General features: G+C 39.3%; 1 protein-coding gene across 1 annotated transcript; it reads left to right on the top strand.

Moving 5' to 3' along the window:
- Positions 1-3,612: 3,612 nt before the first annotated feature.
- On the top strand, positions 3,613-23,343 carry egln2 (egl-9 family hypoxia-inducible factor 2). The gene is made up of 6 exons (XM_032545327.1): positions 3,613-3,938; positions 5,830-7,230; positions 18,745-18,864; positions 19,061-19,197; positions 20,937-21,004; positions 21,084-23,343. Exons 2-6 carry the CDS (start codon positions 6,031-6,033, stop codon positions 21,134-21,136), a joined length of 1,578 nt encoding a protein of 525 aa, XP_032401218.1. The 5' UTR covers positions 3,613-3,938; positions 5,830-6,030; the 3' UTR covers positions 21,137-23,343.
- Positions 23,344-25,878: the final 2,535 nt, after the last annotated feature.

The following is a 25,878-nucleotide window of genomic DNA, read 5'->3' as shown; positions in this document are numbered from 1 at the left end:
ACTTGTGCTTAATTTCTTCACATTCATACCTATGTTTGGGTTTAAACATTGTTTACATTTTAGAGACACTAATACGTGTGGTAAGATTAAAAAAAATTGTGTGACAAATGTTTTTGAAATGATGGATAAAGCAAAAACTGCAATAGTCAGAAGGCATCGTTTTCTTTTTCAATCAGGTTTATGTGAATAACTATTTTAATTGAAACATTCATGTGGCACATCCTTTGAATTTCCTCCTAGGGATTTCACATGCAATCATGACCATCAGTAAACTGAAGTCTAGTTGATCAGGTCAAAAGACCGTGAGGAAATGACTTTACTGACACATCCAATCAGGGTTAAAGGTCATATGGGAATAAATGACCAGGACAGATAAAGGGGAAAAGATGTAAGATTTTAGAGTCATAAACATTTCTGTATTGTAGGATATTTACATATTAAAGTTATGTGTTTCCATACTTGCATGTGTTCCTATTGTAGAACCCACAACAGAACCTTGAATAAGCTTTTAGCCTAAGGTTACATTGAAATGAGAGATGTGAGATGTGGGCTTGCTAGTTCTGTGTCATCACCCTGTGTCCCTAATCCTCCAGGGTGAGGCATTAATCCCAGGCCCTAACCCCTGGCCTGGCTGCATAGCAGCACATTACCTCATTTCCTCCAGCAAAGCAAATTTAGAAGTGAACAAGAAAATGGCCAGTCTATAGGCAAAGATTTATAGCCCTGAGGTCAGAGAAGGTTCAGCTTTGTGGGTGAAACAACAAAACGTGGTGTTGTTTGGTTATTTAGGATAGAAGCGATTTGTTACTATTTAGATAATCTATTGCTATTTGGTTCTTTAAATTTACAGATATTCACAACAATAGAAATTACACAAAGTTAACAAAATAGTTCAAAAAAATAACTTTCAGATTAGACTGTTTGGATTCAATGTCCTAAACAGGCTCTGCCAAAACATAGGCTTAGATGAAAACAAATTGTCATGGCACTTATGGTAACATTTTTATTTTATTTTAAGATTATTGTCTAAAATCACTATATTATTACAATGTCAAAAATTCAAATGCAGGAAACTTATGTTGCAGAGCGCACCATTTTAAATTATTTAAATAATAATTGTAGTTTCATTCGAAATTCAAAACTTGCTATTTTAGCTACTTAAAAAAATAATTATTCCCATTTTTCTTCAAGCACAAATCCGTTTTGATGTTTGCTAACAATTCTTTCCCAATTATTTTCACATTTTCTCATTTCATGTCTTAGTTTTCATATCTGAAAAGTGACTACATATCTAACTATCACGTTATTATATAACCGTATGGGTATGATGTTTAAAATTTAGTCTAAATAATCGTTTGCCCCTATCATGGAACAGATTTTTAAAATATCTGACTGTGACTTAGGCCTATTATTTTCACAGCCAATGCAAGAAAAGAAAAAGAAAAGGAGTGGAAGTTGAATAACGGGTTTAAAATAGTACTTATTGGTTAAATTTATTTGTAAATGTTTAGTAGGCATAGGTGATAGAGAAGGAGGCAGTAGAAGGCACATTCCAAATGATACTCAAGCCTTCATCTTGTTATCAATGTTTTTTTTGTTGTTTTTTTGGCTGTTTTGGACACTTCCACCGCTGCCATTGCTAAAACTACAGCAGACTACAATTCTTAAATTGCGCAGAAAATGTATGTCATCTTTCACAACTTCTTCTTCTTCTGTTCCCTGATTGGCCCAATTGAAAAATCTACTGAAAAAATCCACTTCAATGGGAGAAAACCCTGACAGATTGGAACTGAGTTGAGTTGTAGGAATGAAAGGTGAAAGCCAGGCTAGCTTTTGCTAGACAAGAAACTACCTCCAGTGGCGCAAAAGGTGGCTATGCACTGTATGCAACGCATAGGGGCGCTGCACTAGAGGGGGCGCAAAAACAATGTGGGGAATATTTTTTCTAGTCAGCATTTTATGTACTTAACAGCTGTTTGTGTATGAAAGGATCAATAACAGAGGAACAGCACTGACTAGGCGCCCCCCTCCCATACAGGCAGCTCGGGCAGCGGCCCTTCGAGAAACCGCTGAGGCGCGTTTTTTTTTTTCTTTTAAATTTGTAGTAATGCCTCGACAACAGGGAGCTAAAGATGGGGCGCAGAAAAAACTCCGGGGCACAAAACAGAAAACGTTAAAGGCTAAAACATGTAATTTTAGCCTAGCTTAAGCTAGGCTAAAATGCTTAGCTTAAGCTAGGCTAAAATGACAGGCGGTTGTTGTCCATTACGGGACTCGATTTATTCCGTATTGCTATAATGTCTGATAGACACACCAATCACACACATCTCAACAATAAGTGTAATAATAATGACCAAAACAAAACACGGGAAATATTAGGGTCAGCTAAATTGTCGTTGCGGGACCTAAATAGGACCCCACGAACTGACGCTGTTGTCATGGTTACCTAGAGCCGGACACTACGCAGCCGCAGTGAGCTGCTATCAACCAGTGTCGTTTTAAAATGTCCACCCGATAAAACACCGTCCTTAGAAATAAAACCTCTGGCAAAAATACAGACGGTGGTGGGAAGACTGGCTAAACAATCACAGTGAAGTTTAATAGGGGCATTAAAATAAATGTGTCGGTGACATTCAGTGGGTTGTTTGATATCAGACAGAATGGATCAGGAGAGGAACCGCAGACCCGTCAGAACCTAAAGAACCAGACATCAGACTCTTAATCCCTCAATCATTTCCTGAGACAGAAAAATAATATAGATGGCAATTTAAAGAACAAATCGTACAAATAGATTAATAGTAAATAAATATTGTGAAGAGATCATTAAAAACGTTTGTTAGGATTGTGTAGGAAAAACGTTGATATCTTTTATAAATACAGTGTTTTGTGGTCAATATTATTTCACCATGTTATTAATGTGGGTTGCCAGTTTGGATGAGGCTTCCTACCAAGCTATAAGAATGATAGAAAACATGCTAACAAAAAGCCTCAGACCTGCAGACACAGGCTAACAGAAGCGACTCTTTGGCTCACTTGTACAAGTTTATGTGGGGGGGGCGGTGAGATGTTCGCATCCACCTCAAAAATATGTAGTCACGCCCCTGACTAGCTCTCTCCAAGAGCAACAAGCATAAAGAAACATTATGGCCTCTGAAATGTTTCTCCTAAGTAATACTGCTACTTATGTCTGACCTGGTCTTGTGGGAAATATCTATTTGGTGGCAAGAGGCAGATGGGGTAAATGTATGGTCTTGCCCGGGAACCGCCACTGACTTTACAGTTGTACATCTGGACTTTTTATTTATTTATTTATTCCCCAATCAACATAAAGCCAACTCTGTTTTTTTCACTCTAGGGATGAGTTTATTATTTAACACTATTATTTCAGAAAATGCTCTAATGCATCATTTCAAGTTGTCGCAATGTGTCATTATTTATTTTTTATTTTATTTTTTTGCAACCGCAGCTTACTTTTTTACACTCTACAACAATAGCGGATGACGCCTGTGCGACTGAGCGTCTGCGGTAGATGCAGGTCACGTGGTTTGTATGCATGCAAATGGCAGGCGGGAGTAGACACAGAGAGCCGCGGTAGGAGGTGGGGGGAAGAGTACGAGGAGGACGGGGGAGGGAGGCAGAAACTCGGGGAGCTCCTCCACACAACGGGGAGCGCTGGTTGTGCTTGTCGAAGGGAAGCTTGTCCAGCTCGGAGCATCCCCCTCCGCCTCCCGGTCACGGTTTAGCGTGTCAGAGCGGCGTTTGACTCCCGTCGCCACCTGGTCTTATTTATAACCGACGCAAAAAAAAAAAAGAGAAAAAAATCGGATGGGACGTACCGCGGAGCAGAGCAGAGACACTCCCGGAAATAGCATGCGTACTCTCAGCCTGTCACGTAGGCTCGCTGAGGATTTGCATTGCTGTATGGCTGCCGTATGTAGGTAAGTACTGTGCTTTCTCCCAGCGAGAGATTTCACATGTTTTTTTTTTCACGTTATTACCTCTCTGTTTAAAAATTTAAAATATACTTCTTTAATAACCCCCCCCCCCCCCAATATTTTTAATATTCATTTGATATCCTGTGAAATTTACTACTATCATGTATGGAGCTGTTAAGTTGGTGATTACAACCAGACAAAGACGAAATAAATTATTTTTATGGTTGCGTAATCGAAAATCGTTTTAAATTTTATTCGTAAACGCGTACTTTTTGAAAACAGCAATAGTGCCAGTTGTTGTCGTTTTTATTCTGATATTGTATATTCAAAGTATAATTGCTAGTCCATATTTTTTATGATTAATATACAAAATAAGACTTGTACAGGTACGTTTGTAATGGTAATGCACCACTACCACGCTTGGCATTTTGTTTTTAAACTGTTAAGATAAAATCAAAAGACATCCAAGAAGACAGGCCTTTTTGTGGCACCAGTAAAGGTTTCTCACCATGGCTCACTGTCAGAGCCGAATCAAGAATGTTTGGGGTCCCGAGCAGATGTCGATTTGGGCTCCTACTGAGACCACACCCACCAGCCACCATCCCTAACCCCATATAAGTTATTTTTCTCTCGTCCTCTGCTCTCCACTTGCTGTTGTCTGCACTGTCCACTCAAATCTTCCCTATATTCCATTTAAAAAATGCCTCCTTGTTTCAAGGCATAAAATTTGTATTTTTGCACTTTTTAATGGTGAAAATATGACATTTTACATTATATAATAAAGGGGATATTATAAGTGAGCTAACTTAATTTCACCCTAACAACAACAAATGTAGAACAATCTCCTAAGATTTTTGAAAGATTTATTGCAGTAGCTTTAAAAAATGTAAACATTTCTGTTATTTTGTTGTATTTCTGAATTTTGGTATTGTTAAGTTATTTTATTTCTTTTGCATGAAAATCTATTTTGACGTACAACTGTAATAATTTGCTTACTGTACTTACCTTCCTATGCAGGTGATGATTGAAATACATTATTAACAAATATTTGAAAAACCTAAATAAGACAATTCGACTCAAATAGTTGCAAATTTGTTACATTTTGCAAATGATGTATTACAATTAATAACAATAGCAGCAATTCCCTGCTTTCTTACTTTAATATATCAAACAGATGACAAATCCATATTATAAACCATAAAAGATAAATAACGAAATACAATAATACTTAATTATGATAGCTTATAATTATAGCAAATTATTTATGCTTATAGATGTATTAAGTAATTGAAATGATGAGTATGTTTATTTGTTTAATGTATGAATTTACAGTTTTGTGCAAATTTAATATATAATAGGTATTTAACTTACGGATGCACTGAATTTGTAATCTAAAATAAAGCCTAATATAAGCCTTTATGAATTTAAAATTTAAATAAAATTGAAGTTATGAGAAACACAAGTTAATTGAAATAATTGTCAAACTTTGTTTCAGGATGTATTTAGAATCCCTTATTTTACACTTTATGTGATTCTGTCCATCATGAAATAATTTAAGGTGTCAATAATGCTCATCTGACAGACCCCAACACCAATAAATTTTTTTGTTTTAAAAGCTAACATTTTTAGTTGAATGTTTTTAATCAGTTAATGTAATTAAATCTTTATTTAAATTAAAATTAAGGTCCTAAATAGATATTATGTAAACATTTATAAATGTGAAATTAAATCCTTATTGATGTCTTGAACTGTGGCACCTTAAACAGTTCATACCACACAGCAACATGTTGCATCACAGAAACTTGGAGTTTTGTTTTACTAGTGCTCTCCATAGCAGATGGTCTGCACTATGCCTATATATAGACCTAAAAACGTATCATTTTACTCTCCACAGATTTCCGACGCTGCCTGAATATGTTTAAAAGGCACACTGAACCAAACGCAGAGCTGCAGAGTGACTGCTGAAATCAGAGCGGACCAAGGATTGGGGACATGATACTTGCAGTGCTCCTCTCCGAAAGAGGAAGCAGCGGCTCAGTTGGAAAATGAAGGGAGGACGTGAGGTACGTGTGCACCCAGCAGACGACGAGATCAAATGGAGAGTTTGGGGCTGAAGGAGCTCTTGAAGACAAACTCTCGCCTTGGACCAACAGTCTTGTCAGAGTCGCAGGAGAGAAGAAGCCAGCAGACAGAGATCTACAGCTCATACCAGGCAGACATGGGTCTGAACGGTTTCTGCGCCGGGCCCACTGGGACTCAGACGGCTGCTGAGCTCCTCGCCGACATGGCCTCGCAGACAAACTCCCCAGGCATCACCAGCCCAACAAAGCAGTCCAAAAGCGGCGTTCCGCTCTACAACGGTGGGGTGGTGTCTCCGTCTGCCACCGTGGAGGCCAGCCAGGCTGAAGCTTTGGCCCACACGCCCCATAGTTACCCGGGTCAAGTGAACGGGATGGGCGCAAAGACGGGTGGCTCCGTCTGCACTTTTAACAGTAGAGGCCTCACGATAGAGGATGGGGACAGAACGGCTCATGACATATGCTCTTTAGGAACGAGGAGAATCAACGAGGACCTGAAAGTCAGGCAGGCACAGCAGCAGCAGAAGAGGAGGAATGGAGAGAATTGGGACGGTGGATCAGAAATCCTCAATGGCCATGTCATGGGGTCGCCAGGGTTAGGATGCTCAGCAGACCCAGATTGTGGAGCAGGGGAGTCAGAGTTAAAGCGGCGGAAGTTGGCTGATGGAACTGTTGCTAACAAATCATCCGAACCACGCAGGGTGGCCCGAGCAGTCGCCCCGCTTAGAGACACCGTCAACAGCAGCAGCTCTCACAACCATCCAAACTGCTCTCCTGAAAATGCTAACTTGCGAAATGGACATTACACTGCATCCCCAGATCCTGCAGCTGTACCAAGCCTGCCCTCCATCCCTGGCCTGCTGCCTCCTGCGGGGACCGGCTGGTCAGCGGAGCGCATCGCCAAGCAGTACATCATCCCCTGCATGAAGTACTACGGTATTTGTGTGAAGGATAACTTCCTCGGCGTGCAACTGGGAGACAGTGTCCTGAAGGAGGTGGAGGCTCTGAACCAGAGTGGGAAGTTCCGGGGCGGACAGCTGGTGAGCCAGGCGGACATTCCCTCCCGGAACATCCGAGGCGACCAGATCGCCTGGGTGAAGGGGCAGGAGCGAGAGTGCCAAAGCATCGGGACTCTGATGGCTCACATTGATGAGGCCATCTTGTACAGCGCTGCCAATGGACAGCTGGGGAACTGTGTCATCAATGGACGCACTAAGGTGAGAGACGGGTTTAGGAGGGTGTGGACTCTGGAGCAAGTTTAATAATCACAGGATTTCTAAAAGAATAAATAAATAAAGGATTTCTAAAAACAAATCTTGGAAGAAAACTGGATGGGGGGGAAATTACCCAACACTGCTGATTACATATCATAATCATCAGGGAGCCTTTAAATGTATCTGAAACATTACGCATGAAGGCCAAACTATATTAATTAACAACATTACTGTCAATCAAATGCAGCATACAAACTAAAAATGCATTTAACTTAACCTTCTTTAGGTACCTTTCTTTTCCCTTTTCTCTCCCTCTACGTTGGACTGCCATCTCTAGTTTTCCTTCACTCCTGAGAGCAGAACGGCACATTGTAGCCAACTTCACAGCCAAACAGAAAGTATAAGGCGGTGTTGGTTTTTCAAAATAAAGTAAATTTGAACGTGCATACATTTGTTCAAATATATGTGTACAGAACCTTCATTCTGAAAGTATGGAGGCTTTCATTTTGTCTTGGCATTGCGCCGCGATCAATTACATGTAGAGCAATCTCTGATTTATCTTCTTCCTGATGTTGGTCAGACTATGGTCTTTTCTTTAGTTTCCATGACATAACTGGCATGTTTTTCATGGCCAGAAATGTTTCACCTTGCTGAGGTTGAGCAAACCCTCAAGTCTGGCCTGGACGAGGGCAGTTCCAGAGACATCCAGGGTGAATATTATTCCCCTGCATCTCAGGATAAATACTGGCAACAAAATAACCCCTAGTGATTGCGTGACGTCTTTTGACGCTGTTGTTTATTGGTTGGACGCCTTTTCTGCTCCGCGTTATCTCTGCGTTTGTAACACCGACATGTGGGCTTACGCACACAAACGAACACACTTACTCCACAGGTAGCGTGTCAGGGTGAGCCATGTGATTTTCCAGCACATGGAGACGGATAAGTCACTGCCCTTGTTTTTGTCTTCATTCTGCAGCTACCTAGAAGAAGAAAGTAAAAAAAAAAAAAAGTCTATCTCCTCTGCCATCACTTTATCTCTGACAGCATTTTCTACCATCACTTTGACCACACAAACATGATGCTTGCATGGTAGAAGGGAGACGTTCTTGTTTATTTTCCTTCCCCTTATCTGATCTTCTTTTCCATGTGAGCTGCATGAAAAAGCTCGAGTGAAAACCCCCTTTAGAAATATCTCAGTCAGTCTTTCTTCTCACGCATCAGCCTCTCTTGTAACTTTAGTTTTTAGTGCCGATTGTTTTCCGGGATCTACTGTCGTGCTGTAAGTGAGAGACTTGCCTGCTCCCAGCTGCGCGGCGCTCACAGTCTCGGCAGGATTCACATTGTAACACCTCCAGACAATGCGAATCAAAATTGTTTTCGTAAAAGCCTGGCAGAAAGATCAAAACCTGCTGATGTCAAGTCTTGGCCTTAGATTATTCTGCTGGCAGTGAACCATGTAAACTGTTATGTCCCATTAGGAAATGGATCCAGAAGACGTACTGGCACATGCGATCTGGCAAGTAGGCGCACTACTGCTCCCTGGGGAGGAATTAGGAAAAGGTGACACCTGAATGCATGCAGCCAAAGGCCCATTCCCACAGCTTTTGCCTAATCAACAGGGCTATAAATGAGATGTTTAAGATAATGAAGTGAAATAGGTATGGAGCAAAGTAATTTCTTCACCTATCTACAGTGATAAGTATGTTTTCTTTCTGGCCTTCCTGTCCTACGCTTGTCTGTACTTCTAAAGTATTTGATCTACGGTATAACCTTGTTCATCCCATGTTTACCATCAGACTTTGCCCTCAGTACATGCACACTGCTATTTACATAAGCATGAGAGAAGGGCAAGTTGGCGGCCTTTACTTCCTTGGAAGTGCAGTGACTTTGCTGTTTTCGGACCTGAGTCATAGCTATAGTTGCTAAATGGTGGGTAGCCTTTTGAAGAAGATTACTCAAAAACTTTGCCACAAAAAGCACAAGATCTTATTGCTTTTTCTTAAAACAGAAAAGTAGCATTTATTCCTGCTTCTGCTATAATAATATATATTTCAGTTATATTTAGCAACATTTATTTTTTACTTTTGTTTTTTTCTTGCAATTTTTTATTTGTCCCTTAATTCTAATTGGCTGCTTCGATCAACCAATTAGAATTAAAACTAACGACTCCCTCGGTTTACAGTATTTAAGTTTATCATCAAAACTTCTTAAATTTTTTTTGGTTCAATACAATCAAATAAATTGAAATAATCTTAAAATTTTTCCTTTTGATTCAAAACTTTATCAAATAACTATGACACATTTTTTTATGTATCACATTCCTTTATGGTGGGGAAAAATTGGGGTTAGAATCGTTTCTGGTTCTGGTCTGCATAGGGAAACACTGAGGGTGCAATGGGTTGAAATGAGGAGGTTGACTTGTTGAGACATTAACTTTGGTAGCCAGCATGCAGTTGGCAGCTATACAGACATATTTAATAGAGAAAAGCTGAATTTTGCTCTCTTGTTTTCACTAAATATATCCGACATTGAAGCGAAAGCTCGTCTTTCGGCGCCGTTTTATTTCTGTGCCCCATAAAGCTGAAAAAAACTCTGATGGTCGCGATGCCATTTTCTCTCGCACCTCATTAGAAAGCCTTAAAACTGCAGCAACAGCATGACCTAAAATGTTTTTGTGACTTTGAAGCTGTAACTTTATAGATCTTTGGTATGGCTTAATATCAGTAAGTTTTGTTATGACTAAGGAGAAGAAAAATGTCTTACATTTTCTTCACCGTTTGATAGTTTAAGCACTTAAATTCTTTCCTGACTGAAATGGACATACTCGGTAAAACTGTGTTTACTATGCAGATGATGGAGATTCATACGGCTTCATTAGCCTCTGGCTTCGTTAATTTGGATTACAAATTTCCACTGTACGTTATGTTGTTTATGTACACATAGCTGCTTTCAACATAATGTATTCCTTCTGTCTTGGTTGGCAGAAATAACAAAGGATTCCCTTGATAAAAACGTTAGTCTGTTAATAAGGTTACGGGGTGTGTGTGGTACAAACTGTTCCAGCTTGGCGCTTCAGACGAGTACACAACACAACACAACGCAGAGATAGGTGCAGCGGTGGCGTGAACACGACAGGAAGTTGTTGGAAAGGAGAGGAGGAGGATCTGGCTGGAGTGCAGCTAAGTAAAAGGTCACCGCAGCTTTTCCATCGAGCAAGCCGTCTTCTTCTTTTCTTTTTTTTATTCGGGACCTCCCATTTCCTTCACTCTGCCATCTACTTCACTCTCTTCCTCCCCTATCTTATCAACCCCGCTCGCTTCACGCACAAAATATTTGCCTGCCGTTGCCTTGGTAACAGGCCCATAAAGAGTAGAGTGGAGCGGTATGTTGTGTATGAAAGAGAGACGGAGGGAAAAATGGACTGGCTAGCGGTGGCCTGAATACGGCCTTGCCAGGGAACGAGTTGCGTTTCCCTTTCCTTTCATCTGTTAGTCGGCAGGACCGTGGGATGTAAACATATACGTGTAACTGACTGTAAGGTCAATCTACCGATAAGGCAGTGACGCAACTCAAACTCTTGTGTTATGATGGAGTAGAAAACCGTGGCACATTGAGTCGTTTTCCAAGCAGTGGGTGGGGATGGACTAGAAGTGAGAGGCAAAGGGGAAATAGTGAGCCAAGAGTTTAGCAAGGAGACCAGGGATTGGGGGGAGGCGATGCAGTGGAAGCTTCGGCATTATGTCAGCTACTGCAGTGCGCACATAGATGGCCCCTCTCTAACGCTTAACCGGTTCGCTAGAAGTCGTGCTGCACAGGGCAGCCACACAGCTGCAAGCTAGCTGGAGCTTGGGTGGGTAGACCGATTATTTGTAGAGTAGAAGGACAGAGCTTTAAGAAAATGCTATAATCATGGCTAGCTTTGTCAGCCACAGTTTCTCTGGATGTGCGGATGGCGATAGGCTTTTTTTCTGGATTGGACAGATACGCTCCTCCATGTTGAACGCTGTAAAACACGGTTGTGCCAGAAGTGCTTCTAGAGTTCAATTCATATAATGAAATCTAAAATCAGATCAAACCAATTATAAATAAAAAATTCTAATTTAATTTAACAGTAACATTTTATTTGAAATATGATGCAGGGCAGTCAAATTCAGTTTATAATGCCAGTTGGTAAAAGGTTTTACATCAGTTGCTCGTCCTGAGCTACGATGTTGTAACAGTGAAGGTTGATTGCATGATAACTTACTGTATATGTTATACATATATTAGCTTTTTATATATTTTTCTCTCTGCTGGGTTGAAGTCAGGCCTGTCACAATGACAAATTTTGCTGGGCAATAAACTGTCCCAGTAATTATTGTGATAAACTATATGATGTTTTGAGGCCATTTTCAAGTAATATATTGATTGTGGTGGAATAATAACGCAATTTCGCCCTCTATAATACCAACAAACATTTTTTTGTAAAGAGCACTTAGCACTGAAACCGGAAGGTATTTTAAATATCCAAAATAAAACATATTTAATGAGCGCCGCCGTGGCCATAGTGACACTGACTCATGGGCAGACTGCATTTTCTCACCTCTTTGTGCTAAGATAACCACAGAGCGGTGTCAATGTTGATTGAAATCCGGTTCCTGTTTATCTCTTAATAAATATGCAGACAAAGTCAAAATATGATGGCACGTGTGACTGGTGATGTGTTTGTGAGGCCTGATCCCCTTAGAGACGAAGCTGGCAGGTGTTAGTTCAGCTGATGTAAACCTGAGAATTGGAGGGGAGGGGATTTTGAACAGATTAAACTTGAGTAATTTCAGACGTTCTCCAGCAGTGACTCTAAGGCTTTAATTCTGTATTTGTGGAGCAGGTTATGACTCCAAATTTCACATTTTAGGGCATATGTTTTGTTTGTGTCACATCACAGCTATATTAGTTTACTACTTTGTAAAATTTGATTTGTGACAGTTGTGTTCAACGTTTTACCACCCGACTTTGTCAGACATCATTTCTCAATAGAGACCTCCCAACAATCGGAAAATGATTGGAATCTGATTTTTTTGTCTTTTAATTGGCCCTGTTCAAAAGTCAGAAATCTGATTTTATTCTTCTCATATTTATTGAATTCACCCAAACATTTTTAATCCTCTTTTTTGTCTAATTCCAAAGGAAAGAGAAAAAAGAAAAGGTCAAAATCAGAAGTCAAACTGCGCGTTTTCACCAAAATACGTCGTTCTTGAGCTGGGTCGGTTTGGCTGCCTTCAAACTTTGGTGTTTTGTTGACGACACCGACGGCCGTTCCCACCGGTTTGGGGAACCAAGCATTTGTTATCAACTGCGAGTGTAACACAGCGTGGCAAGAGAGAATATTACCAAGATGGCGGAGGTGGCTCAGATGTCCACGTTCTCTGTTTGCGTATCTTCCTCTAATTTACCAATCTTCAGACTTTTCAACTGAGAATTTCTGAAAACACCAGTACACTGTTCACCCTTACTGCACATAACAGAGAGACTAATGTCAGGCACTGCCCATTCTTCTCTGCCATGCTTGTTTATTGTCTCTTTGCTCAGTTGACTGGCCTTTTTCTCCAGCTGTTGACCGGTCCATGGGGGACGTTACGGCTCACGCAGAAAAAACGGCTATTCTGTGGTGCCTAAGTTGAACCACAGCTTCTTTTCACATGTGAAAACACGGCTTGAAAACATCTTTGGGAGCTGGCGCAGGCTCCGAACCGTGTTGGTAGAAAATGCCTATAAGGGAACCAGAAATCAGTACCAGCCCTGCAAAGGCCTGATTGGTGCTTCTCCAGTTCTCAGTGACAAATCCCTCTGCCTTCATATTTTGTCTCACTGCTTTCACAACACATTTCACAGAAAATATCCCGTGACGTACCGTGATCACACTGATATTTTCCGACTTTCCTAAATTAGCATAGCTCAACAATTGTGGAACCCTGTGAGCCAAGACCCTTGTTTTAGAGGAGTCACTGTCTTGTTGATTATAATTGAAAGGACAATTTAAAACAGAATCTGAGCTTCACAGGCATGCTGTTTAATTCATATCTTACTTCCTTTTCATCTAAATTAAGTAATTAAATACACATAAGGCAACATTTATGAGTTTTCCCTGGAGAAAGCCTTTGTCATGCTGATATATGCGGAGTATTATAACCATCAAGGTTTTGCAGCTCCAGACGAATTCAGTTTAGTTTGAACAAAAGAGGAAGGGCTCTTTAGATTGTAAAAAATGTTTACCTTTGCTCCAGCTGGAGAAAAATCTGGTCACTCGGGCATTTCACATAAATGGGCTTAGAAGTTTTGGAACAGTGTGCAAAAACATGTATTTATTTTTTAATAAGTCTCCTACTAAAACCGCGATATCCCTTCATACTGCTGACTGACTTGTGCCCAATTCTGCTGATGAAGGACGTTACTTCTTCTAAGAGGTAGAACACACAGCTCTTATTCTGCCAGGATTTTGCTTTAGCTCAGGTAAAGTCTCCTTAGAGGCAATAGTACATAGTGGCTAAGTTGCACCTATGACACTTTTTTTTTTGCTTCATTGCGCTGTGTACGTAACATACAGTAAATGATAACGATGCACTTGAAAGGTCAGATAGAGGAGATTTAAAGCGACTTGGTGCTGTACAGTACGGCAACAGCGGCGATTGTAAAGATAACGAGTCACCATGTGGTGCAACGCATTCAGCCCTAATGCATCGACGTGTCGCAACCTTTCCACAGTAGCATTTGTGGACCATCAGACGCAGCGTGATGCAGGTTAAAAATGCCAAACGGACGGCTGCCTGCAGTCACCCTGAAATGTTTTAAGCTTTCAGTTATCCCAATCGGTGCTCAGCCTCTCTCACGCAATCGTAGTTCAGGCCTGTATTTGTTCAGCCTCATCAAGCCCCTCACGGCTCTCTCCACCGTCATTCCTCTTATCTGGATAAGCACTCACCCCTGGCCACTCTCTTCCAGAACAGCAGGTTCTGCCTGCTTTGCCGTCACTGCATTTAGTGTTGTTTTTTTTTGTTTTTTTGTTTCCTTTTCCTGTCGTGTGAACGGACGGGAGGTCTGGTGTTGGCGTTAAAAGGTTGTACCTGCCAGACAGGTGGTAATATATGCTCAAACTTGACGTGGGCACAGTTCTCAGCAGACATAAGTCAGAAAGGAAGCAGCTAAGGGCAGACAGGATGCACTAGTTCAGGCTCTGTGAATGGTTATTTGACAGAAAAGATGAGATAAAAAACGAAGTGCGTAAAGCTTCCCTTTTTAATGCTTACAGTGTGTTTTAGATTCAGTAAAGGGCTTGGTTGAGTTGTCTGTGGTATATTTATTGTTAAGCAGAACTGCAGCTGTTCCATTTGCAATTAAATATTTGTTGGCAGAAATAGACTGACTTAAATGTACATGTTCTCCAAAAATACACACTTATTTTGTTGTTTGCTAAACAAAACATAGATTGTAGTCATTCTCAGTATATGTCTGGTTAAAAAAAAAAAGAGAAACTGAGAGAATCTCAATTGTGCCAACATATCTACCACAGAACAAAACACACTCTAAGTATTTGTATTCTTTTTTATGTAGTTAGAATAAAATCTAACTTTTTAAAAAATGTTCATCAGTCATTAGTTTTGGCAGATTTTAGAAATGCACCAATCAGAATTTTCTGGCTGATATTTGAGGCACATATTATCAGAAGATAAAGGAAGACGTTCCAAATTCTTTCTTGCCTTCCTGCCGTAAGTGGTCATTAATTATTTATATTAGGCGTGAAACCATTTACTATTTTAAAACAAAGGCAACATGGCTGCAACCTTGACTCTGTTTTTAGCATCTTATAATCAGTGATTAGTGCAGCTAGCAGTACTAAAACACTGTTACTAAATGTAGCTCTCACCTTAACGCCGAGATTTTAGAAAAAGATCAAGCGTCAACAGGTAGAGAGTGTTACAATGTACAATTATCAGACAATTCCTAACTATTACAACAGATCATTTATTCCTTCTTTTAACAGTCAGAGATTGAGAGCTGAAAGGATAAACCACAAGCTTCCTGGTATCTGATAAAAGTCTTGCTCTCTCTCACTCTTTCACAGCCTGTATAAGAAAATAAGGTTTTCTTATTTGAAATAGCTTCTTACTTCTCTGTGCTTCCCCTGACTTGGTTTTTAAACACCCCACTGTCTCCTTCACTCAGTTACGACCTACAACACGTACGGTAGTTTAAAAACTTAGTTTGACAGTTAAGTCTGTCAAACTAAAACACGAAATCCTCCAATTCTGGACACCAACTGGTTTCTCAGCACATCTTCAGTAGATTTTGATTATCTCTGTGAAGCACACAAACTGAACGGGTTCATGTTTGCACAGAAGGGCATGTTTCCCTACTTGATAGCGGCTCCGTATCAGTTTTGTATGTTGATCGGAGGCAAAAAGTGATATCTGAACTTGAAAGTGGCAGCACTGTCTAAAGTCAAACCCCTTAATTTTCTTGCCACTACTTGTCTTTCTGTTGCAATGCCAGTATGAGGGTGTGCTGGCAGATTTCTTCAGTATTTGCTGCAATAAATAATTTTTTTTTTTAAAGACAACTTCTGATGTTGTCTGCATTTTTAATCTATAAGCACCAGTGGTTTGATTACAAATGCTGCAATATACACAATCTGTAGAGAAAATGCATTTAAAACCATTTTCCAGTGACTGTTGTGTAAGCTGCCAGCAAAAACAGGAACAGCCATTTCTAAACATCTCTTCATAATGTCATTATCATTAGCCAAAAGTCCCAAAGGGTCACTCTAAGATGGCCATAATTGACATAATTTACAAAAGCAACACAAGTGCTGCCCTCCATCTTTGAATTCAAAGTTCTTGGATTCCTCGCTGATGTAACGTAGGTCATTTAGATTATTTTTAAGTAAACTGCTTAAAAAAAATAATAAACTGGAAGTTGACAAATGCAGCAACTAACTGACACTGTAAGTCCAAATAGGCGGCGAAATTACATTAGTTACAGTTTCCTAAAGAGAGGAAGGAGGCTGAAAAGAGACAAAAGGTTAGAATGATTTACATTTTAGGGAAATGTGACATACGCACAAGAACGATGTGAGGTTTCCTGTCGCAGATAAGTAGATTTAGACTAGACTACACTGAATTGAAACAGTCATTGCAAAATAAGTGTAAAGTACTCCTTGAATGCAATATTTTGTATTATATAATTTTGGTATTATTATTTAATTTCCCTTTGGGATCAGTGAAATATTTTTGAATTTTAATTGAATTGAATTTGGTATGCTGATACAGGTACATTTCAAATCTATTCAAATTTATTGAGAAGTTGTTTTTTTAATTTAATTTCACAAAGTGAAGCATATTATGTATTCAAGCCTATATTGCTGTTAATTATGACAATTTTCTGCTTACAGCTAATTTCCTAACAAAGGTACGGGGGGGGGGGGGGGGGGTAAATTAATCGTATATTTAATATCTGCTTAAAGGTTATTTTCACAACCTCAGAAGAAGACAAACGAGCCTCATCAGAACACGTCTTCAATTTACTGAGATGTTCATGTGTATTTCAGGTGCCATGGATCCATACTCTGGATGGCAATAATCTGCTCCTCGCACGAATAAGCAGTGGTTATAAAGAATCAGCTTCAAAATTCTGATCCGTCCATCTCTCCTTATTATAAGTCGCTACAAATGAGCAAATACAAATCATTGCCCATCAGAGAAAGCATGAAAATAAAAACAAAAACACCTGTTCGCCACCGGTGCTCTCGTATGCTCTCTTTCCCGAATGGTATTTTTGCAAGATGAGAAATATGTCAGGGTTCATTCAGCCGTTTTCCCAGCTCAGAAACGATCTACAGAAACAGTATGCATTCTCTCAAACAATGGCCTCACGCTGGTATTTCCCCCGCTTGACGTCTCGGCGTTGGGAGGCCGTCGCACCGCTTTCTCTTGGGACCCGGAGGGAACCGAGACTTGCGTGAAAAGCTGTTTGGAGTCGATGCGCATTCCAGACAAGCGTCACCGCGAGACTTGAGTCTGTAAATGTACTCTAAGTTAAGTGACGGCGGTGTGTGTGCCACGGCTGTGTGATCTAATGGAACATGGTCGTGTTTCAGGCCCTCAGTAAATACTTTGCAAGCTGTTTCCTCAGACTGAAACAAGCCTCTGGGTTCTTGGAACAACTAGAGTGAGACTGAAATATTATGTTCCCCAGGACAGCGTGGAGTCAGTGCATCACCTCAGCTTGACTGAGACGCCATCAGTCATGACTAGCCGGTTCTGCACCGCTGCGGTATTGATTTAACCTTTAGGTAAGACAGTTGCACTTGTCCCCGTTGTTTTGCCGCCGCTCAAATAAAGGTGATGGCTTCGGAGGCGTTTTAGTGAGGGTGTGTGTGTGTCGCCTTTCTCTCATTCACAGCCAAGCGAGTTTGGGTTGTGCTCTACTTAGCCGCCCATTGTCGGCCCTCATTAGCAACTCACGCCCGCAGCCAGAGCTCATTAAACTCTGCAGGTTTTCACTGCTTCAACCAGCAAGAGGAACGTCGGTGTCGGGCCAAAAATAAACGTCCAAACCTTTGAAGAGGCGACGACCTCTCATCTCTGACTGATGAGTCGAGTGTCGCCTTTATGTCAGGAAGCTGCATCATTTAATTGAAGTGAAGTTAATCGGTGATACCTGTTCGTCTACGCCGCCTGTCCTTCAGTATTTGACTCGGGCTTTAGTTCAAATATTCACCCGGGATATTGAGCACTCCTTCAGGAATAAAAAGCAAATGAAAACAGAGTTAATATTCATTGTGTGAGCAAGTTATCTTTTTATACTTAAAAAAAATTTAATGGCACAATTAACTCAACACACATAGAACTAGACCTTATGATGTGTTTTGAGTTTCTGTTCTTGCAGTAAAATGCATGGTTCCTTAAACTTTATCTGACACTGACATTGAACAAGAACAATCATATGTACAAAAAGGGAGATTATGATTGTTTTTGAGGTGGTCAAATATTCACAATTGAGGAATATGTTTTTTTTAAATATAATTCTTTTTTTACTAAAAGTAGAGATTTTTTTTTTTCAATTTGAAAAATGAATCTCACTCGCTCTTGCAGCCTAAATGAACTTCAGAAATGTATCGGCATTTCAAAGAAAACTGTTTGAACGGCCACTCAGATCTCGTGTTTTCTCAGTCCTCACAATCTTACTGACTCTGAAAATAGCTAACTACCAAATCCTTTTTCCTCGGTACCAACTCCCACACCGAAGAGTGATGTTGTCAGTTTAAACATGTTGTACATGTGGGGTCAATGATCAGGAATATGAAGGATTTTTGATTTTTCTGGTCAACCTGTCATGTCCAGCATTGATTAATAAGGGCTTTTTCTTTTGCATATTTTGCTAAAACTCTTGGCATGTTTGTATGTGATGATAAAGCTGTTGTTATTGTACTAAAATGCATAAGATTTTATTATTAATTTTGTTGATTTTTTTTTTTTGTCTTAGGCCATGGTTGCTTGTTATCCAGGGAATGGGGCTGGATACGTCCGCCATGTTGATAACCCAAACGGCGATGGACGCTGCCTCACATGCATCTACTATCTTAACAAGAACTGGGATGTTAAGGTGCTTTGATTATTATCTTTTTAAAATTGAAAAACTCTCAGTCGCTAACTGTTAATTCCCTCTTTGCTCGGGTTTCCTAGCTAAAATGTGATCAATTCTAAAAAAAAATGTTCTCACTTAATTGAAATCTTATATTCTTGACTTGCACATGTCCCCTGCAGACATGTGACTAATCTGTGCACATTCGTCTTTGTAGACACACGGAGGTTTGTTGCAGATCTATCCCGAGGGCAAAAACGTGGTGGCCAATATCGAGCCTGTGTTTGACCGGCTGCTCATCTTCTGGTCTGACCGCAGAAACCCACATGAAGTGAAGCCATCTTACGCCACTCGGTTAGTAACAGCCACTGGAATACACTGTGCATCCTCACAAATAAAAAAACAAAAGTTAATTTATTGTTTTATATTGATTCTGCTGTGTAAATACTAATTTCAATTAAAAAATTAATAAAAACTTAATTTTTAGCTCAGTTTTCTGTCGTTGACCCTCTGAGCTCCTCGGTTTTGCCAGTCACCCATCAATTGTTGTAGTTTCAATTTGTCAAAATGTGACAGATGTAAAATAAACCTCATAATTGTGTTGTGAGATTAGGATTGGCAACCAAAGTTTACTTTGCGCTGATGCTGATATGCGATAGACCCGCTCTGCGCATAAACACGCCAGTGTCAACAGGGGGTTTATTTACATCGTTGCATAAATTAGTTTTGTCCTTGGAGATCACGTGAAAACCTCCCCTTCCCTTTTTTCTGCCGGTTCGACTGCTGTGGGGGGGGAGGCGAGGCGAGGTGGGGCCAGAGGCAGGAAGTATATGTTTCCTGAGGAGGTCGGTGGGAGGGAGAGGAGAGGAAGGTTCGATGGCAGGACTCGTGCTGAAGAGGCACACACATGAGAGACAGGAATAAACAACAAAGCCCCACAGGAGAGATGAGAAACCGTAGAAATGAACCTTGCGTTGCCTGAGACATCCTTTTCCCAGGATGGTCGCTCCAATATTGTTGTCCTTGTGATAATTAATTAACTTTTTAGCAATGTTCACAATGGGGTTTTTTTTCCTGTTTTTATCATGTTTTTTGTTGTTTTAGTGGATTTTGCCTTTAGAAGACAGCTTTGAGATAAAGTTCATGTAAAGGGAAATGGACAGAAAAGTTTTCAACGTGCTGAACGCAAACTGTTTCTTCACATCATATTTGTGAGTTGGACCAGATTGTTTATCAAACACATCGTGTCTGGAGGTTTTTCAAAACATAATTTCACTGATATTTGAAACAAAAAGAAAATGATTAGAGAGTTGGTATTTCACACTGTTTGTTCCGTCTTTCGTTGGCAATTAGCATGACTAGCAATACAAAGACAGCCATCTCCCAATGTACTTATATTCTAGATAATATAGCTCTGTGTCTTAACTCTGAGGTTTACAAAAAGCAGCTAACATTTTTATAATTGGCAGAGATTGACAGATGAAAAGGATAAAGCAGCCCTAATGATGTCTGCTGAAAATTTTGCTCTCTCTCGTTGGATGAATGAATCCTAATCATGTTGAAGAAAATAGTTCCTGGAAATACATTTTGCATGCATTAAAAAAGAAAAAGAAATCTACAATACTAGATGTCATTTTGACTTTCTATGAAGTTATGTAGCACTTCACTGCCCAATATTTCAATAACTCCAATTCTAAATTTCAAATGAAAGGTCAAAGGGAAATTAAGTATTGATTAGGTCTTCATTTGGCTTATGTAAAGCTTTCTACCTGTAAAATTTCCAATGCTCTTAGATGGTAATAATTTGCTTTAAATGGGTCGTGCTCTGAGTCATGGTAGGATTAGCTCTTTTATTAAAATTTTGGTTTGATTTTACACACAAATGATGCTGTGATTGCTCTCTATTAATGTAGGGTTGGATACTAACTCCAGAACACTACTCCACACAACCTTCTTAAAACAAACTATGATTTTTAATATAATTGTCTCAAAATATACAATAATGAATTTGGCAAAATAAACCAATATGACGTTTTAATGTGAACTCGATGTGTTTTAGCATTTATTTGTACATACATTTATTTCATAACCAGGTATGCCATCACAGTCTGGTACTTTGACGCCAAAGAGAGGTCGGAGGCTAAAGAGAAGTACAAACTGGGTAAGCTTCCTCATATCAGTTTGGTGAGATATAATGTTGCTAGTTTCTAATATTTCACTTTTTTAATATTTATTCACAGCAACAGGACAGAAGGGCATTCAAGTGCCTGTCACTCAGAACAGCAGGTCATAAAAAAATCTCTCCCAAGTGTCCAGAGAGTACCCTCAAAGTATTATGTGCCTTCCTCTACCGCTGACGGACACTACGATCACAATGGGAGGCGCGGTGAAACCTTCAGCAAGCGTCCAGCTGCTTGATTCACACGGCGAGCCGCAGGGTGAGGATCCGGCTGCTGATCAAACACCTGGCAGGAATAACAGGAGCACAGCGGACTGGCTCGGACGGCAACGGTGGGCTCAGAAGATATGAGACTGGATGGAAAAAAAAACAAAAAAACAAAGACTTTGACATCTCGAAGGCGCCCCCACTACAAAACAAAATGACTGACTGTTGTTTTTTCGTTGCATTTCTGCTTCTTCAGTTTTCAGCGATTTTGTGATGTTTTAACACATCAATGAAAGAGCATTGAAAAGTCCTAAGTTCCTTTATCTCACTTGTATGTGACGGTGGCCTCATCTCTCGGCGGTGTGTGTGTGCGACAAGAAACAAGGGCCGAATATTGGCTTCAGACTCAACATTTCAGATGAGGACAGCAGTTTTATTCTCGACAAGTGCATCTCAATCAATTAAAATAATTTTATTCAGAACGTGAACCCCACATCGCAGATTCCTTAATGTATTTATTTCAGTTTTGATGATTACGGTCATTGAATCATCCATTGTTACTTCTCTGGGTGTGGACAAGGGCCACGTTCTGCTGAAAAAATGAATGCAAATCTTTGTAAGGTTTTCAGCAGATGGAAGCATGAAGTCCTCTGGAAAATTTTTGGAAGACACAATCATGCTTTAAATTTGAAGGGTTTTGCTTCAGAGCCCTCTCCAGGCTGCACTTATCCCTGCTGCTTGTGAAACCTTTTCCTTCCACTCAACTTTTCAGTAATATGGTTGGATACTGCATACAGACTTCTAAATGGCCTTAGCATCACAGTACTCTCAAGTCTACAGTTCTTCCTGATGCTTGTGCAAAATTGCTTCCACTCAACTTTATATGAGTTGAAACAGCACAGTATGAACAGCCAACTTCTTTAGCAGTGACGTTAAATAAAAAGTTACTGCTAAAGTGACTTTTTATTTAAAGTGCTGCTGAATAACGTCTGTCAAGTCAGCAGTTTGTCTTTTGTGCATCTGATTCTACCAAAGTTTTGCCTTCCACTCAACTTTCCAGAAATATGCTTTGAAAAGTGATGTTATATTTACATTTTCTGAGAAGCTGAATTACAAGTTGTCTTTCGCCACAATCATCTAAATGAACCGAAATACGGTAAATACTTAAAAAAAATTCACCATCGTGTGCAAGGAATCTGTATAAGATGAATGTTGCTTCTTGAATTGAATTACTGAAAGAAAACTTTTCGATGATTTTTCTAATTAATTGAGATGCACCTACAGAACACATCGAGTAGACAAACTTTTACAGGACGTTTTGCTTTTCGTAGCTTAGAATAATTTTTTTTCATCCAGACTCAAAAATGCAGCTCGACATAACGCCCAGGAATCCACAGTGAATATATATCTTGGGGATTTGTTCATTAGCGTGTTGATCTCTGCACACAGCTCACACCTGAGACAAGAGGCAGGCGGTTCTGCTAAGGGCAAACGAGATGGCGGTGGTGGGGGGTGGGGGGGGGGGGGGTTGAACAAGTCCGCTGTGTGTGTTAATGTTGCCTTTCTGTGTGTTCCTACCAAGATGGACCAGAGTGGAACAAATCCGCCCGAGAAATTCCCCCACAGAAAAAGAACAACGTGACAGCGGCTTAAGCAAAGTTTTTTTTTCATAATCTTATGACTGAAAATCTGTTGGTCTCTAAACAACTCTAAACAATTGGAGTGTAAAGCACAGATTTTTTTTTTATTTTAGTTTTTTTTACAACTAAACACCGTGGGTGAAATATTTGCCTGCTCACATGTGGGATTGAGTATTTCAGAGTGTATATGTTGGTGTGTCGATTTCCACTGACCCCGGAGAGGAGTCGCAGGTATTTTCTCAGTGTTTGTTTTTTTTGTTGTTTTGTTTGCTTGGTTGAACAGAAGGTTATTTGAAAAAAAAAATTTAAAAGCACTTTATTGTTTAAACACAGTCAGCCATGTGTGAATGATAGAAATAGTGTAAAGATTTAGGTTAATGCCTTTTAATGCTGTGGATGATATGGTATTCGAATGCAATACAAACTTAAACAGTGAGTTTAAATAAATGTTATGCCTTGTTTTGAAGTATTTAATTGAAAGCGTGATTATTTTTTTTCTACCTAAACTGCTGTTATTGATTTACTAGAAGAGGGAAATCGAACAAGTTTAAAAGTTTGATGTGCCTGTTTTTTAGACAATAAAATAAGTTAATTTATTTTAGATTAAATACTCAAATCGTCTAATATTGTCATAGCTACCAATACAGGTTGCTATGACACCTGCATGGTATACCGATACTTCATCTATAGTTAGAATACTAGTGAAATTTATCTGGAAACATGAACATTTTTAGTTTGTAAAAATAATCTTTTAGCATAAATAATAGACTGACCAACAATTGACTATGTATTGTAGGGTTTTTGTACATAAAATAAGTTTTACGAATACATTTTTAACCATAATGCTCTTGTTGCATTGAGATGCGCCTCGAAAATGGGCCTTATAAAGATGGAGTAGTACTTACTTTTTCATGTGGACTTATTTTCATAACTCCTGGTTCTGCATTTTTTTGGTGTGTTTTCGGTCTGTACTCTGAGGCGGGGAAGTTAGATTTTTTTTATTATTATTATTTTTTTTAGATTTGTTCATTTTCAGTCAGCAAACAAACAAGGATGCTCTCAATTCACCTCAAAAATGTAAAGGACACAACAAGCAGTTGACTTAAATATTTTACATTTGTGCCATCATCACATTTGCTGGTATTTAGTCTAAAAGTAATGGCTGGTACTTCACCTGCGATCCTTTTGTATAGCATATGCTGAGAAAGGAGCATGTGAAACATGTCTGAGCCTTACTGATGTAAAGGTAAAACGGTGTAAAAATAACAAAAAATGTTGTGGGTTTGTAGCGTATGCTATTTTATAGATTTTTTTTTCTATTGTTAATCAATTTAGCACAGACTTAGAGGGAACAGTTGGGTTAGCTGAGTCGTCATTAGCTACAGCCTCTATGACTAAATTAAGCGACTGAGAGTTTCTGTTGCAGGTAAGATGTTTGTTACTTTGTCACTTAGTAAATCCTAAGCAGTATAAATCACAACTGAATAGGAAAAGATTGATATGGAAGCCCGTTTCCGCCACTCTGTAAAAAAAAAATAAAAAAAATTATCTCATTATAATGAGATAGTATCTCATTATAATACTATCTCATTATTTTGAGATACTATCTCATTATAATGAGATATTTTTTTTTTTTTTTTTTTTTTTACAGAGTGGCGGAAACGGGCTTCCATAGATTGAAGCTTGGTTTGTACAGAATGAACTAGTAGGGACCGTTACTTCTTCTTCTGCTACGTTTAGATGTGCATTACCGCCATCTACTGGAACTAGCTAGAACTAGCAAATCAGATGTCTTTTTAATAAATAAAAAAACTAAATGTATTAAGATTTCAACTTTTTTTTTTCTTCATTCAAACTGAAATAATTAAAAGGATTGGATACTTATAACACAAAACTCATGTCAAAACATGAACAACTAAAGACGATGCTTAAATTTATAATATAAAATCTTCGTGTCTATTTACCCATTTCCCTAAAATGAAGTCATTTTTCTTGTTTTCTTGAGAACTCAGTCTCTGGTAGCAGCACATCAATACGTGGAGGTTATATTTAGCAGCTGATAAAACATCTACCCCGATGACTCATGGGGTAAATGGTTACTAATAGCTTGCCAGGAATAGAGTCCGTGGCGTGATATTTCCGAGGTGGGTGCACCTGATGCAACATCGCCTATGAAAGCTGACTATATGTGGTCAAAAATGTGCTTTTCCATTAGATTTCATCGGGAGTATTTGATGGCACAATGTGAGAAAGTATTCTGAACTCAAAGAAACTCCCCGCTCTCCTGTTCTCATTTTTCCTTAAGCATTTTACACATTTTCATGTGTTACAACCCAAAACCTTAAGCTATTTTTATTGAAAGGATTGATGGTTTTAAATTTTGTTTTTTTACAAATATAAATTGGAAATGGGGCATGCTTTTGCGTTTGGCCCCATTTGCTTTTGAAATTCAAAGCAAAGGTTATTTAAAAAAAAACAAACAAAAAAAAAACATCCAATTTACACTCATAGTCTGTTCAATTCAATCAAATCCAAAGACAATCAATTCAAATTCTACATGTGAAAGACCATGCTTTGATTAGATCTGTTTTTGTAAGGAGATGTTAAACCTTTGACTTTAAATTCTGCACTACCTTATGTCGCTTTAGGACATAAAACCTCAATAAAAGATTTAATGTCTGTGAGTTAAAGAGTGCCGAAATGTAGAAAGGTGAAATGATCTGAACACTCTTGCAACAGACCTTACCTCCAGAATGACCGGAATTTGCCCAAAAACTAGATAATCTGAACATTGCCAATACATTCCTTGCATAGCTTCGGATTCCAGTTGGTATGCTTCAGAAAATGACTGCGGAAGTCCAATATCCTGCTGGACAACTGTGACCATACATTTTGCTTCAGTGATGCTCCTATCTGAAAAATGCATGTGTTTATTAACATTTCAAGAAAGCTAATTTGACATAATGTGTAAAGTGTAGTCAGAGCTGACCCAAGGCTGGAAACGTTTAG

The sequence above is a fragment of the Xiphophorus hellerii genome, chromosome 18 (assembly GCF_003331165.1).
Source record: "Xiphophorus hellerii strain 12219 chromosome 18, Xiphophorus_hellerii-4.1, whole genome shotgun sequence".
Classification (NCBI taxonomy): domain Eukaryota; kingdom Metazoa; phylum Chordata; class Actinopteri; order Cyprinodontiformes; family Poeciliidae; genus Xiphophorus; species Xiphophorus hellerii.
This window is presented reverse-complemented; position numbering and strand designations above follow the sequence as displayed.

Bases quoted from the DNA above. Each gene is read 5' to 3' on its own strand.
- egln2 (XM_032545327.1), top strand. From the start codon at position 6,031: ATGGAGAGTTTGGGGCTGAAGGAGCTCTTGAAGACAAACTCTCGCCTT. The intron at 18,865-19,060 runs GTGCTTTGATTA...TCGTCTTTGTAG, and splicing joins ACAAGAACTGGGATGTTAAG to ACACACGGAGGTTTGTTGCA. The intron at 21,005-21,083 runs GTAAGCTTCCTC...ATTTATTCACAG, and splicing joins TAAAGAGAAGTACAAACTGG to CAACAGGACAGAAGGGCATT.